Below are 14857 nucleotides of genomic sequence, written 5' to 3' on the forward strand. Positions count from 1 at the left end.
TTGGTGACTGCTTCAAAGTAGTCTATCAGGTTTAGGAGACATGATCTGCCTTTTACAAACCCGAACTGGGTAGGGTCCAGAGTTTGGAGATTACCAATGGCATTGTTTATACGTTCCATAATGATACATTCCATAACCTTTTAGACCAGGCCCGTCAGGCTAATGGGGCGGTAGTTCCCGGGGTCCATGTTGGCTCCCCCTTTGTGGAGTGGGATAACCGTTGCTGTGCGCCATTCAGTGGGCACAAAGCCTGAGGTGAGGCTATGATTGAACATGGTACTTAGGTGGCGTGCCAGTTTGTTCTGTAGTTCATGTAGAATGCAGCCTGGGATGTTGTCAGGTCCCATGGATGCTGTGTTCTTGCCTTTGGAGAGTCTGTTTTTACCTGTGCAGCCGTGATTACAAGAACTTTGCATTCTTCCGGTATAGAGATGGACCCTTTAGGGGATGAGAGAGGGGTAAAGTTAGCACTGAGTAGTTCATGTAGAATGCAGCCTGGGATGTTGTCAGGTCCCATGGATGCTGTGTTCTTGCCTTTGGAGAGTCTGTTTTTTACCTGTGCAGCCGTGATTACAAGAACTTTGCATTCTTCCGGTATAGAGATGGACCCTTTAGGGGATGAGAGAGGGGTAAAGTTAGCACTGAACCTATCTGACAGGATGTTGGTAATATCAGTTGGTTCGGTATATTTAGTGCCATTGTGCTGTAACTCAGAGCAGATCTGAGTGTTGCCATTGAGATTCTTGACATAGCTATAGAATGCTTTGTGGTTGTCTTTAGAATCAGTGGCGATTTTGTTTTCGTAACTAGCTTTGGAGGATTTTATGAGGGATCTCAGCTTCTTACTGAGGCTGACCATGGAGTTCCTCCAATCATGGGATTTTACTCTTTTTTGCAACAGTTTTTTCTTCTATTGTAGAGTTTGTTTATGGCAGGGGACCACCAGATTGGCTTTCTTTTTTTGGAGGATAGCATCTTGGTTCTGTTAGGGATTGCACGATCTATGCACTTGTGTAAGTGCTTATAAAGTGCAATTGTATAGGATTCAGCAGTCGTACCTCTATTGTCCATCAGCATGGGTGTCGTGAAGTTTGTCACGTCTGTCTTAAGAAGCGTGAAGTTGGCTTTGGAGAAATTTTTTACGGTGGTTTCCCATATCACATAATGTCTTTTGGGAAAGTATACAACAGTATAGGGCCCCAGGGATGCTGCTGCATGCCATTTGGTCTCTGTATTTGTGGAGTACTTACATTAGCATTTTTGGAATTAAGTTATATCTATACAAGGTGTCCAAAGGCCTTCTCCAACAACATATCTTGTGTTCTCTCATTCACAATTTTTTAGGTACAGGATATCAAGGCACACACAAGATCTGAAGAAGGCCTAGTCTGGGGATGTGATGGTGTCATTTTTGCTGTTTGCATATGTTGTTGGTCCTCATAACCTCAAGTGACTGTGCTCTCCAGCATGCAAAGGAGACGTTCACTACAAAAAGTGAATCAGTTGGGATAAAAATCAGTAGCCCCAAAGTCAGAAGTTATGATTCTCCTCTGTAAAAGCATGGATTATTTTCTGCATGTACGGGGGGAAAAAAGCAATCATAAGTGGACAGCTATCATGGGGTCTTGTTAATGAGTGAACGGAGAGAGGATCTGGAGACTGACCAGTAGATGGGTGCACTGCCTGCAGTACTTCAAGTATTGTATTGGATTGCTAAAGTGAAGCGAGAGCTGAGCCACAGGATGAAAATGTCAAATTTACTGGTCAGTCTAGGTCCCCATTCTCACTTATGGTCAAGAACTTTAGGTAGTGATTGAAAGAACACCAGAAATAGAAATTAGGTAATTTCAAACAGCAGCTGGGCTTACCCTCTGTGACTGACTGAAGAGCTTAGCAACCAGGAAAATACTGCAACAAAAAAAGAAGTTATGTACTCAGCATAGCATTCCATCTGTGTTGTCCATTTTCATTCCTCCTCAACCTATGGATTTGGATCCGATCCCTCAGATCCAACTTGGCTGTTGCTATAGCTCGTGGTAACCAAAAAATTCTCAAGCTTCTCCCTTAGCCATACTGCTCCCTTCTTAAGTAGCTCAGATCTTGTTTGCCTACAGAAGTAAAATAAAATATTATAAGTATCCAGAGAGACTACATCTAGAGCTCAGTACAAGGTAAGTGCCCCCTAAGACTACTCACTCACCTAGTAGTTCAAAGGTAAGGGGCTGCTGGGTGGGAAGTTGAGGAAGAATGAAAAGGAACAACACAGATGGAAGATTATAGTGAGTACGTAACTTCTTTATCTGATGTTGTCAATTTTCATTCTATCCTCAACCTATGGAACAGAGTCCCCAGCTACCTTAGAACCTGGGTGGACTTAAGGAAGGATATTCCTCAGCACCATGAACTAAATGATGCTCTACCCATGGAGAACATATCTAATTTTTAATGAGTAGCAAAGGTATCAGGAGTAGCCCATGTTGCTGCTGCACAAATGTCATCCATAGAGGCTCTAGTCTGAAAAACAGATGAAGTTTCCATTGCTCTAGTAGAATGGGCTTGCAACAATTTTGCCCAAATTATCATAAATGAAAGTAATACAACTGGTAAGCCATCTGCACAAGGTTACTTCTGGTGATTGGTTTACCCAATTTAACATCTGACAAGGAAACAAATAATTGGTTAGATTTCCTGATTCCATGAAGGTAAAAACACAATTGTCTGTGAACATCTAATAAATTTAACACCTTTGTTCTCAAACTTTGGAAAAAATACTGGGTAAAGTGATGGAATGATTGATATTTGTCTCCGATACCACCTCTGGTAAAAAAGATGGCCTAGTACTAGTAGAGATACTTTGTCTTTGTGAAAAATTAAATATGGTGGCTTGCAAGATAATGCTTGAATGTCTGAAATTCTTCTTGAAGACATTATGCTACCAAGAAAATAGTCTTCCAAGCAAGGTATTTGAGGTTGCACCTGGCTGCTCATTCAAAAGAAAGTGTACAATGGTCTGCAGCACTAAATTTAGGTCCCAAGGGTGGAGTAGGGTCTTTATAAGGGAAAATTGGAGATTGCTACCAACTGGACTTTGATAGTCGAAGAAGACAACTCTTCATTGAAAAGTTGGGCTAAAAAAATTTAAGTAAATTTATTTATTTATTTTTATTTATTTATTTAACATTTGTTGACTGGGAATGTCCGACTAGGTTCCACAGAGCCTGTTTTCAGCGGAGGCCCAGGGAGAAACGCTCCAGATGCATGTCTTTGGAATGTGGAGGAAACCGGAGTACCCGGAGGAAACCCACGCGAACACAGGGAGAACATGCAAACTCCACACAGAAGGCACCCCAGCCAAGAATCGAACCGGAGAACCTCTTGCTGTGAGGCAACAACGTTAACTGCTGCACCACTGTGCCGCCCATGGATTGGAGCAGAGAAAGGATCAATGCTATTTTGTAATACCCAGTGAATGAATCTTTTCCATTTAATGGAATATAGTTTATGAGTAGACGGTTTATGAGAAGACAGGAGTATGTGTAGGACTGGACAGGAGAGCATAGGCTGTCTGGCTATTAATGGAATTGGAGATGCCAGGCTGTCAGGCTGACACTGGATATGTCTGGGTGAATCATGCCCATCGGGTGAAAAAGAAGGTCTGGGGTTGGATCCAGAATCCACGGTTGGTGAAGTAAGTGAGGCCAGAGGAAGGGGAACCAAATCTGTCAAGGCCAATATGGTGAAATGAGGATTACTCTACTCTTTGACCTGGCCACTTTCTGCAGAAATTTTAGGATTAATGGAATTAGGAGAAAGGCATAAAGGAGACTGGGGGCCAATCATGAAGAAGAGCATCCCTCGGTGACTACCCACTGGGGAGATGAGGGCAAAGTAGTTGCTGCACTTGTTGTTTAGGGGAGAGGCAAAAAGATTGCAGCAAGGCTGACCCCATCAATGAAATATCCTTTCTGTCACATTCTGTTTGAGATACCATTCGTAGAGTAGAAGAATGCACCTGTTCAGCTTGTCTGCTATAACACTGTACTTCCCCAGAATATGTATTGCAATGAGAAAGTGTTTGGAAGAGATCACCCATTGCCACACTCTGAGAGCTTCTCAACGCAAGGGGTATTATCTGGTTCCTCCTTGTCTGTTGATATACCAGACTACTGACATGTTGTCTGCCCGAAGTGTAATCATTCCTAAGGGAAAAAGTATCATGTTGTCTGGTTGAACTGTAATCGTTCCTAAGGGAAGAGCATTTTGGAAGGCCTGCAATGCTAAGAGCACTGCTCTCATCTCTAGGACGTTGATATACAAGTTGGCCTCTGTGGGGGACCAAGTGCCTTGGACTCTTTTGCCCAGAAAATGCCCCCCCACCCTAGCTGGGAAGTGTCCGTGGTCACTGTGGCCTTGGGCTGGGGAAGAAAAAACGGGCAACCTTGTAGTAACTGACCCAACTGAATCCACCATTTGAGATCTTTTTTTTGCAAATACTGGTGATCTTTATTTGAGTCGACATTGGTTGTAGAAGGATAGACCATTGTGCTCATAACAGACATTGCAAAATTCTCATATGATATCTGGCTAGCAGGGCTAACGTTATTGCTGTTGCCATTGACCCTAACATCTGAAGAACCAGCTGAGTGGAGATTTTGTTGCTGCAGATTATTCTTCTGACTTGCTACTCAAATGTTGCCACTCTTGCAGGGGGAGGTTAGGCCACAGTTTCTTTTGTGTTGATAATTGCTCCTATAACGTTTAAACTTTGAGTGGGTTCTATATAGGATTTCTCTTGGTTTACAGTTATCCCAAGATGCAAGCACATCTGGAGAACTTTGTTTTTTGCCTTCAATAGTAGATGCCAGGTTGGGGCTGAAATGAGACAGTTATCTACAGAGGGAAACAACACCTGGAATCCATGCAGTCTCAAGTGAGCTGCCACCACTGCTATGTACTTAGTAAACATCCTAGGGGCTGTGGTGAGATCAAATGCAGTACTCTGAACAGATAATGACTGGCTCCCAGCCAGAAGTGTAAGTACTTTCTGGATTGTTTGTTCATTTTATGTGACAATATGCATGCTGAAGGTCTATCAAAGACATGCAGTCATCCTTTTCCAGAAACAGAAGAATGGACTGAACCATGACCATCTGGAACATGTTTTGCCACACTTATTTACTGAAGTTGCTGAGATTCAAGACTGGTCTCCAGTCCCCTGTTTTCTTTGGAACTAAAAAGAATCTTGAGAAAGTTCTGGATCCTCTCTGGTCTGGTGGGGTCCCTTGGATGATTCATTTTTTAGCAGCTTTTGTACCTGAATTGCTGTTTGTTCCCTCTAACTGGGTGGAATATTGGGGATTTTTCTGCATCGGGGAGGAGGAAAAGAAAAAAGGTATGATTTAACTTCTGGAAATGATCCCCTGCACCCATGTATCTGAAGTTATTTCCAGCCAGGCTCTCCAGTGCAGGCACTATCGACCCCCAATTGCCTCTAGAGGAGGGCAGTCAGGCTTACATTCATAAAGTGGATATAAAAAGTGCATACACCCCTGTTAAAATGCCAGGTTTTTGTGATATAAAAAAATGAGATCACAATAAATCATTTCAAACCTTTTCCCACCTTTAATGTGACCTATAGCCAGTACAATTCTATTGAAAAACAAACAAATTTGTCAGGGGGAAAAATATAAAAAATAAAAAATGTACAATAAGTTGGTTGCATATGCACAACTTTAAACTAATACTTTGATGAAGCACCTTTTTATTTAATTACAGTATTCAGTCTTCTTGGGTAGGAGTTTATCACCATGGCACATCTTGACTTAGCAATATTTGCCCACTCTTCCTTGCAAAAGCACTCCAAATCTGTCAGATTGTGACAGCATCTCTTGTGCACACAGCCCTCTTCAGGCCACCCCACAGATTTTCTATTGGAGTTAGGTCTGGGCTCTGGCTGGGCCATTCCAAAACTTTAATTTTCTTCTGGTGAAGCCATTCTTTTGTTGATTTGGATGTATGCTTGGGCTCATTGTAGTGTTGAAAGGTGAAATTCCTTTTCATCTTCAGTTTTCTAGCAAACGCCTGAAGGTTTTGGGCCAAAGAAGACTGGTATTTGGAGCTGTTCATAATTCCCTCCACCTTGACTAAAACCCCAGTTCCAGCTGAAGAAAAGCAACTCCAAAGCATGATACTTCCACCACCATGCTTCACAGTGGGGATGGTGTTGTTTTGGTGATGTGAAGTGTTGCTTTTGCACCACACATACCTTTTGGAATTGTGGCCAAAAAGTTCAACCTTCGTCTCATCAGACCATAACACATTTTCTCACATGCTTTTGGGAGACTTGATCTGTTCTGCAAATTTTAGCCGGGCCTGGATGTTTTTGTGGGTAAGAAAAGGCTTCCGTCTTACAACCCTACCCCATAGTCCAGACATATGGAGAATAAGGGAGATTGTTGTCACATGTAGTATACAACCTGTACTGGCCAGAAATTCTTGCAGCTCCTTCAGTGTTGCTGTAGGTCTCTTGGCAGCCTCCCTGATCAGTTTTCGTCTTGTCTTTTCATCAATTTTGGAGGGACGTTCAGTTCTTTGCAATGTCACTGTTGTCCCATATTTTCTCCACTTTTTGATGACTGTCTTCACTGTGTTCCATGGTATATCCAATGCTGTGGAAATCTGTTTGTACCCTTCTCCTGACTGATACCTTTCAACAATGAGAGATGCTTTGTAAGCTCTCTGCGAACCATGGCTTTTGCTGTAGAAGGCAAATGAATAAATGTCAGGAAAATCCTACTAGGACAGCTGAACTTTATTTGGGGATAATCAGAATCTATTTAAATGATGGCAGGTGTGTACCCAAGAAGACTGAATGCTGTAATTAAATAAAAAGGTGCTTCAACAAAGTATTAGATTAAGGGTGTGCACATTTATGCAATCAGCTTATTGTACGTTTTTTTATTTTTTATATTTTTTCTCGTAACAGATTAGTTTGCTTTTCAATTGAATTGTACAGGTTATAGGTCACATTAAAGGTGGGGAAAGTCTTGAAATGATTTATTGCGGTCTCATTATTTTATATCACAAAAACCTGGCATTTTAACAGGGGTGTGTACACTTTTTATATCCACTGAATTTATCTGTGACATCAGTTAAAAAAAACTGCTAACACTGAATATGTGACAGACCCTTTCTATATGGAATTGAGAGGAGCGTGGACTTTTTAAGACTCACAGTGAAGAACATTATCCACACTGAGGTACACTTGAGTTGTGTGGGTTAATTTACATGCTTGCTGATGAAACTTTAAATATGTAACAGATCAGTATGATCCTTCTCCCAGATGATGCAGACCAACAGTCTAAAATAGGTCTGCATCCTCCTGATATGCTCAATGGCTTCTAGTGAAGCTATGGCTTTGAACTCTGAATCAGCTGTTCAGTGATATGATGAAGCACATAGTGCAGCACATCTAATATTGCACGGCCATAGGCCTCAAAGAATGATACTGTGTGCACTGTTCGGCAAAGATACCTACCCAGTTTTACAAACTACTCCATTACTCGTGCTTCTTTTTCACTCAGTTCATTTGTCCTTTGATGAGCAATTACATCCATCTCCCTTCCCTGTGCAGCAGTTACTATTATGATTCTCAGGTTTTACTGCCTGTCGCTCATAGTCATACCAGGCAGGCTGGCAGGCACCTAACCTCCGCACCAACTTTCCTTCTGTTAGTGCTATACGTCTAACAATGGAATCCTCCAGTAAAAGTTACTCCCATCTCTTTCTGAGTCCCTGACAGCCTCCTGTGTGCCTCCTCTGCAGAAGTTCCCAGCATTCACAGAGGTACCAGTTTGTGCCAAGATAAGTAAAAGAACTGTGCAGCATTCCAGCACCACCCTCCTCCTCCCAATGCTACTGCGATCCAACTGCTCCTCATTCTGGCACTGAAGAAATGGGAGTGATATCTAGTCATTGGGTAGGAAAGATGATCTGGATCCTGGCCATCTCAATTTGGAAATGAGAAATCCTGTCTGTAAACCTAGAAGGGCTGGCAGATGAAGCAACAATGCATTCTCCAGAATGGCTACCTGAAGACAGGTTTTCAGTAACCCCTGTGCTGCACCACTTAACACCATTATTAATATCTGACTTTGTGACTGTTGTTTTGGATTGCTTAATGACAAGGTTTAGTTTAGATTTTTTTTTAATTTTACTTTCCTTAGTTGGATCTTTTATTAGATGTTTGTCCAGAAGTTCCTGTCTCACTCAGAATTTTGCTTACTACTGATAATTTAACCTTTCTATGTGTGGGGAGCACTGGAGTTTCTTTTCTATATAAATAAACCAATTCCTTTTGATGGATAGGAGGTTTTTGATAATCTAACAAAGCCTGTTACAAATTCAACTCAGCTTTTATTTTATTTATTTTTTCTTTTTCTGCTTTATCACAAAGGACCACCTACCAAAGCTACAGTGTTGTAAAAGATATACAGGCATCTGAGCATGTTATTTTCAGTTCCATAAAATAAAATAATGTCTTAATAATACTGTTGCTGTACTTTATGAGACATAACACTTTTGCTACATTCGTCACACCTCAGCAGGTAGGGAGAGGGGACTTGTATTTGACCTCGGCACATACCAACTTAAGAAGTCTGATCTGGATTAATGTTGAACTTGACAACCCCCACCCCCTATTCCTCATCTTCCTCCACTGTGCCTACACTTGTGCTCATAAAAATATGGCTGCACTGCTGTCTTTCAACGGCTCCTTCTGAGCTGCCTTCTACGTGACAGAGCATCTGTCTCATGATGAGAGGATGATTTCACTTAAGTTGATCAGTTCTACTTGTGTTCACTATCCATTAACCTGAATAAAAGGATCAGGCTTGCATACAAATTAATTCAGTGGTGAAACATAACACATGCTCTCCAAAGTTTCAGAGGCCAGTTTCAAAGATTAAAACTAAGGCCAAGCAAATGATCAAGTTTTAATCCCTGCTGAAGCTGTACCTGCACCCCAGCCAGTTAAATTTCTTTTTAATCTTCATTTGCTCACTCACTTCAATGAAAAAAAAAAGGGGCACCTGATTCTTTCACTCTCTGCTTTTTTGATGTCGGCACGCAATGCTTCATTTGATCTTTGCAGTGCTTCTTTCTCCTTCACTTCATCATTTAGAGTTCGTTTCAGGTCAAGGATATCTTTCCGTTGAGATTCATGAACCTCCACACTCTCTCGAATCTTTCGGTGAGCATCTATCAGATCTCGGCGCACCCCATCTCTTGCATCTTCTGCCATTCGCAACTGAGTTTTGAGCTCTTCCACCTGAAAAGTTTTTCAAGATATAAGCAAGATGAAAAACATCAACGGATACAAACAGGGCAATGGTGCTTCAGACAGAAGGAACTAAGGAATTTCTGGCACCAAAATTAGGCAAGAAATGCTGCAATCATAAAAACATAAATGTTAAAAATTATAGAATAACAATTGATAAAAGAAAACAACACAAAGTACTGTGATATATTAAGTTAAAAACATGAAACATGCTAAAAGTGCTTCTGTAATGAGAAATATGCCTTCAAACCAAATGCACACAAGAAGAACAGTCAGTGGTAAGATCTTAATGCTGCAATAACTGTTCATTTTTAAAACTCATCTGTTTAACTGTCAGTTTACATATGTTCAGTGCAAGTGGTGAACACTGTTTCTTTCTTGTCCTCCTACAAACCACAAAAGTATGTAACAAATAAAGACCTGCTTGACAAAGGATGATTATTTGTATGTCTTAAATTACATTTTCAGTTTTTGTTTGCTTAGCTATTATTTTGTATTTAAGTCTGTTAACCATGGAACGTCTGAACAAGCATGACTCATTTGGGAGAAAAGCTTCGCAGGTGTATAAGTCAAAAGAAACAGGTTAACAGTCAGCTACATTAATAACTGTTTCTAAACAGGATCATGACTAAGTGAAATAAGCAGATTTCAAGCACAATGGATGGAGCATTCGACCAGCCTTTCCGGACAAAAAAAGGTTATAAAAAGACAGTAATCAATATAGTATTTTAGAGTAGAGTATCACTAAATGCTTCTGAAGGAATGAGTTGGGCAAACACCTCTGGGGAACTGGTGGATCCCTTGTAATACAGGTCCATATATAATTTATCTCACAATTATTATTGCTAATATTACTATCACTTATCTGGTTAATGATGGATTTATGAATATTCATACAGTATTTACTCACCTACAAATAACATTTGATCATGTCTTTAACTTAAGATTACCATGCCAGGCACTCCAACTTAACATCACTTTAAATACAAGGATATAATATTCAACCTGCCCACACTAGCTGTGCATGTCGTCTATCAACAACATGATTATTTTAAAAATTAAATATACTGCATGCAACACGGTACCATGAGAGAAGATGTTAACCAAGAAATGGAAGAATTAGTTCCCCTATCCTGTTTTTGCTACAAGCCACTGCTGTAAGTTAGCCTTCATGGGTGCACATTAACTCCACAGAAAAAGTGTTAAATTGGCAAGATTTGTCAAAGTGCATCCTCACTCAAACTTAGCCAAGCACTCCTTTAAAAACAGACTTCATTTTTTCAATATGAGTATCACTAAACACCTTATCCTTGTGTCTCCTCTTCAATGACTTCCTACACTCCAATGGAAAAATCTTTCATTATTCATCCAGCAAAGATGCAAGTAAGGCTGCTGTCACAAACTATTTGTCTATTTGAAAATGTCTAAAAATCTTGCAAGATTCATAAGCACACAGCAGTGTACGTAAAAGCTTACAACAAAAATGTAAAGGGTGTACACCAAGGAGTAAGGAAGTTAATGTACATTTTTTAGTACCTTGGGAAACAGTATACAATGTAAGAGCTCAAATTCAAGGTAATGTATGTTTTTCCTTGGGGAAACAGTATACAGTCTAACAGTCTAAATTCAAGCAAGAAAATGTTGTGCCTCTGATAAAACGGCACAGCGAGCTTCATTAAACCTTTTAGAAAAGCAAATATTTAAACAATTGAAGAGAGTTTTAATATGACATCTAATACAATATTCAGGCTGAAGAAAAGAGAACACATTATGCAAAGCAAACCTCTTCTTTATTCAGGGTACAAGATTTATATGGGAAGAAAGTAAAGTCATTCCTGGAGGAATGCAACTAAAAGGGAATTTTGTAAAATGTTGAAACTGGAATCAATGTTACTCTAATCAGCAAAAAAAAATTCAGATAACTAAACTAACACAGCTGTGCAACTTACTAATATTTTCTCAAAGGCTTATAAAGGTAAACCTTTACAATAGTCTAGTTACCAATATGGATGTTACCTTTAAGGAAAAAAAGAAAATACTGTCACTGATTTTAAATAAATCTACAGGACCAAACCTGCTGGAAAAAGCAAAATAAAAATTCTTAATTAAACTGGGGAGAAATTACATGCATAAAGTCTGAAACCGATGTTGAAATTTCCAAAACTTCCTATAAAATACAAGGCTATAATTAAAAAGTAAAATAAATATATTAGTGTGTGTGTTTGGGAGTGGGTACAGCCACTATTCATGTTCCAGTATATTCCACACTTGGGAACCGTACTTCAGATCCAGGCTGCTTCTTTATACAGTGCGTACTAAGTGACATACTGTTAAAAGAACATATATATATATATATATACATATATATATATATATATATATATATATATATATACACATATATATATATATATATATATATATATATATATATATATATACACACACACACACACACACACACACATATATATATATATATATATATATATATATATTAAAACTTCAGATACTTATGCAGAACAGGCTGTTCCTGTTTTACCTACAATGGACTCTAATAGAAAGTACAGTTATGTAAGAACTTATCACAACAGTAGGCATCCTACTGATCACTGTTGCAGTATTCCTAATACATGGTTTATTACTGCTGTCACCTCACCAGAGCACCAAAGCTTTAGCTTCCAAGCATCTTATGTTCGAAATGAGACCTCAGCTCACAAACACAGGGCTATAGAGGTAGATGTACGAGTGCAATTCCTCAGACTATTTCCAAGACAGTGGCCTGAAGACCCCTGAGACATGAGACTGGTCAGCTAGAAGGGGCACAGTATGAAATGGTAAGAAAGTCCCCTTGGTTTTAGGGTGTTTTCCAGGGGACAGGAACTGAGAAAGATGAAAAAAAGCAAAAAGGGGAAGGATGGTGAGAAGGGATACTGCAAAAGTGACCAGTAGGACATCCATTGCTACAGTAAGTTCTTACACAACTATAATATGCCCTGACTGAAATCACTGTTGCAGCATTCCTAACACAAAGGTGATTTCTAGAATTAAAGGGAAAGCAAGCCAGGTTGGTCAGAAAGTAGAACATTCCAAGAGATAGGACTGACCTAGTGAAAGTAGATCTGGACCTTGAAAAATGCATCTATCCTGCAGTGTTTAGTGAAAGTGTGTACAGATGGCCAGATGGCAGCCTCCAGAATGGACCTAGCAGCCAATCCTTTGTAGAAAGGTCCAGCGGCTGCTAGTCCTCTGGTAGAATGAGCTCAAGGGCATTAGGGCAAGGACTTGCCATATAGAGAGTAACAAAATAAGAAGGCCTTAGAGATCCAGCTTGAAATGATGTGCTTGGATAATGGTTATCCCACTTTAAAGTCCAAGAAAGAAACAAACATTTGATCAGATTTTCAAACTGATTTTGTCTTGTTTTGTCCAAATGGAATCCTAGCTGTCTGTGAATGTCCAGAGAATGTAGTATCCCTTCCCTCAAATTCTGCAGGTTGGGAAAGAAGGTAGGTAGGTTAATAGACTGATACAGAGACTACATTAGGCATAAATGAAGGATTAGTCATGAAAGTCACCCTGACCCTGTCTTTGTGAAAAATAAGAAAGAAGGAAAATGGCCATGAGTGCCTGAAGCTCTGAAACTCTCCTAGATTAACTGGGGGTAAGAAGAAGGATAGTTTTCCAAGTACAAAATGTGAGGTTTGCTGATGCTGCTGGTTCAAAGAGAGGTAATGTAAGCTTCTCTAGCACAAAGTTGAGGCCTCAAGTAGGGATAATGGTCTTACTAGGTAGCCTCAGATGCAGGACCCCTTTAAGGAATAGCTTGACCTCCGATTTGGACAAAAGTGGGGGAGTGACAGGCAAGCAAGTGGAGATGACTGACAGGTGAGCTTTGATGGATGTATAGGCCAGATCGGTATGTAATAGTACACATATTTCAGAATGGAAGGCGCCTCTGACTGGTTTGGGTCCTGTCCATTTGTTTGGTACCAATAGAAAAATCTCTTCCATTTGGCTATGCAAGATTTTCAAGTGCTGGGTCTCCTGGCTTTATGCAGAACTTTAATGGCATCCTCAGAAAAATGGTGCTGGTAAGGAATCAAAACCCTATCATCCACAGAGTTTGGTTTAGGGGTGACAAACTGTGGTGTAGTGATAACCATTTCTGCATAATAATGAGATCCACTTGTGATGGCAGTTTATAGTACTTGCCCCTGACTAGAAGAAAAAGAAGTGGGAACTAATGCTGTTCTGCCCAAAAAGAAATCACCAACAATAGTTTTGTTTTTTCTTTTTAAGTTTTTAAAACAACTCTTGGAATAAGGAGCAGTGAAGGGAAGGCATAGATGAATTTCCCTATCCACTGAAAACAGAAAGCATCTGCCCTCCAAGCTGATAGGCAATGGTCCTTTGTGCAAAATAATGGAAGCTGTTTGTAGGTCTTTGTAGCAAACAGGCTTATCTGAGGGATCCCCCAGCAGTGAAAGATGCCCTGGAAAAACTGTCTGTACAGGGTCCATTCATGAAGGTCCTCTAAGGACCTGCTTAAAGAGTCTACCAGCACACTGCCTTGTGATGGGATGTATGTGGCTGTGAATGACATTTTTTTCTGGGTGGCAAGGTCCCAGGCTTCCTGAGTCAAACTGCACAATTGGTAAGATCTGGTCCCTCTTTGCTTGTTTATGTACCACAATACTGTTGTGTTGTCTATGAACGCTCATAGGGTACCTGATTTCCACACGTGTGAAAAGACCTGAAGTGACGTCATTTCTTTCATGTTGATATGTTCTTTCAGTAACATCAGCTGTCATCTGCCTTGAGCCCGTTGGTTACCTGTCCGGGCCCCTCATACCTTGTCCAAGGCATGTGTGCACATTTCCTGAACTGGGGCTAGAGGAGTGAAGGGAAGCCTTGGGTTGAGATTCACCTGCTCCTTCCACCATAAGAGTACCTATATGAGACAGGGTGAAAGAGGGATTACTTCTTCAGAGGGTATGAGTGCTGAAACCAAACTGTTTTTGGGTACCACTGGATTTTTCTCGTACATAGTTTGGCTAGAGAGAAGCATTGGGACAGCAGACATCATGAACCCCAAAGCCCTTAGGCTCTCCTTGATGAGCAATGGCTGAGGGAGGCAATGTTGTGGAAGTAGTATGCACCTTCTTTTGAGGTAAGTAGGCCTTCATTATTTTTGTATCTAGCCTGCAGCCCAGAAAAACTAGATCCTGATATGGCTGCAGTGAGAATGTTTATGTAGTTGATGGTGAACCCCAAATGAGACAGAAGCAGGAGGGTGAGCTACAGGTGCTGTTAGAAAATTTGAGGTGAAGTAATTTAGCTTAAAACGTCATCTAAGTAGAGAAAAATCTAAGTCCCCTGGGTTCAGCAGAAGGCAATCACTGGTGTCAGACACTTTGTGAAAACTCTTGGGGCTGTAGAAACCCCAAAAGGCAAAGCAGTAAACTGACAGTGAAATGAGCTAATACAAAACCTGAGGAATTTCCTGCAAGGGACCCA

At 40.4% G+C, this 14857-nt stretch overlaps 1 protein-coding gene across 1 annotated transcript in view; it reads right to left on the reverse strand.

Annotated features, from left to right (window-relative positions):
• Positions 1-14857, reverse strand: part of CROCC (ciliary rootlet coiled-coil, rootletin) — a 2018646-nt gene that overhangs the window by 742235 nt on the left and 1261554 nt on the right. The window contains exon 23 of the mRNA XM_044061829.1: positions 9090-9328. Coding sequence (XP_043917764.1) covers positions 9090-9328 — 239 coding nt within the window. The remainder of the gene's footprint in view (positions 1-9089; positions 9329-14857) is intronic.

The sequence above is a fragment of the Protopterus annectens genome, chromosome 2.part0 (genome assembly GCF_019279795.1).
Source record: "Protopterus annectens isolate FY-2018-M chromosome 2.part0, PAN1.0, whole genome shotgun sequence".
In the NCBI taxonomy this organism is placed as follows: domain Eukaryota; kingdom Metazoa; phylum Chordata; order Ceratodontiformes; family Protopteridae; genus Protopterus; species Protopterus annectens.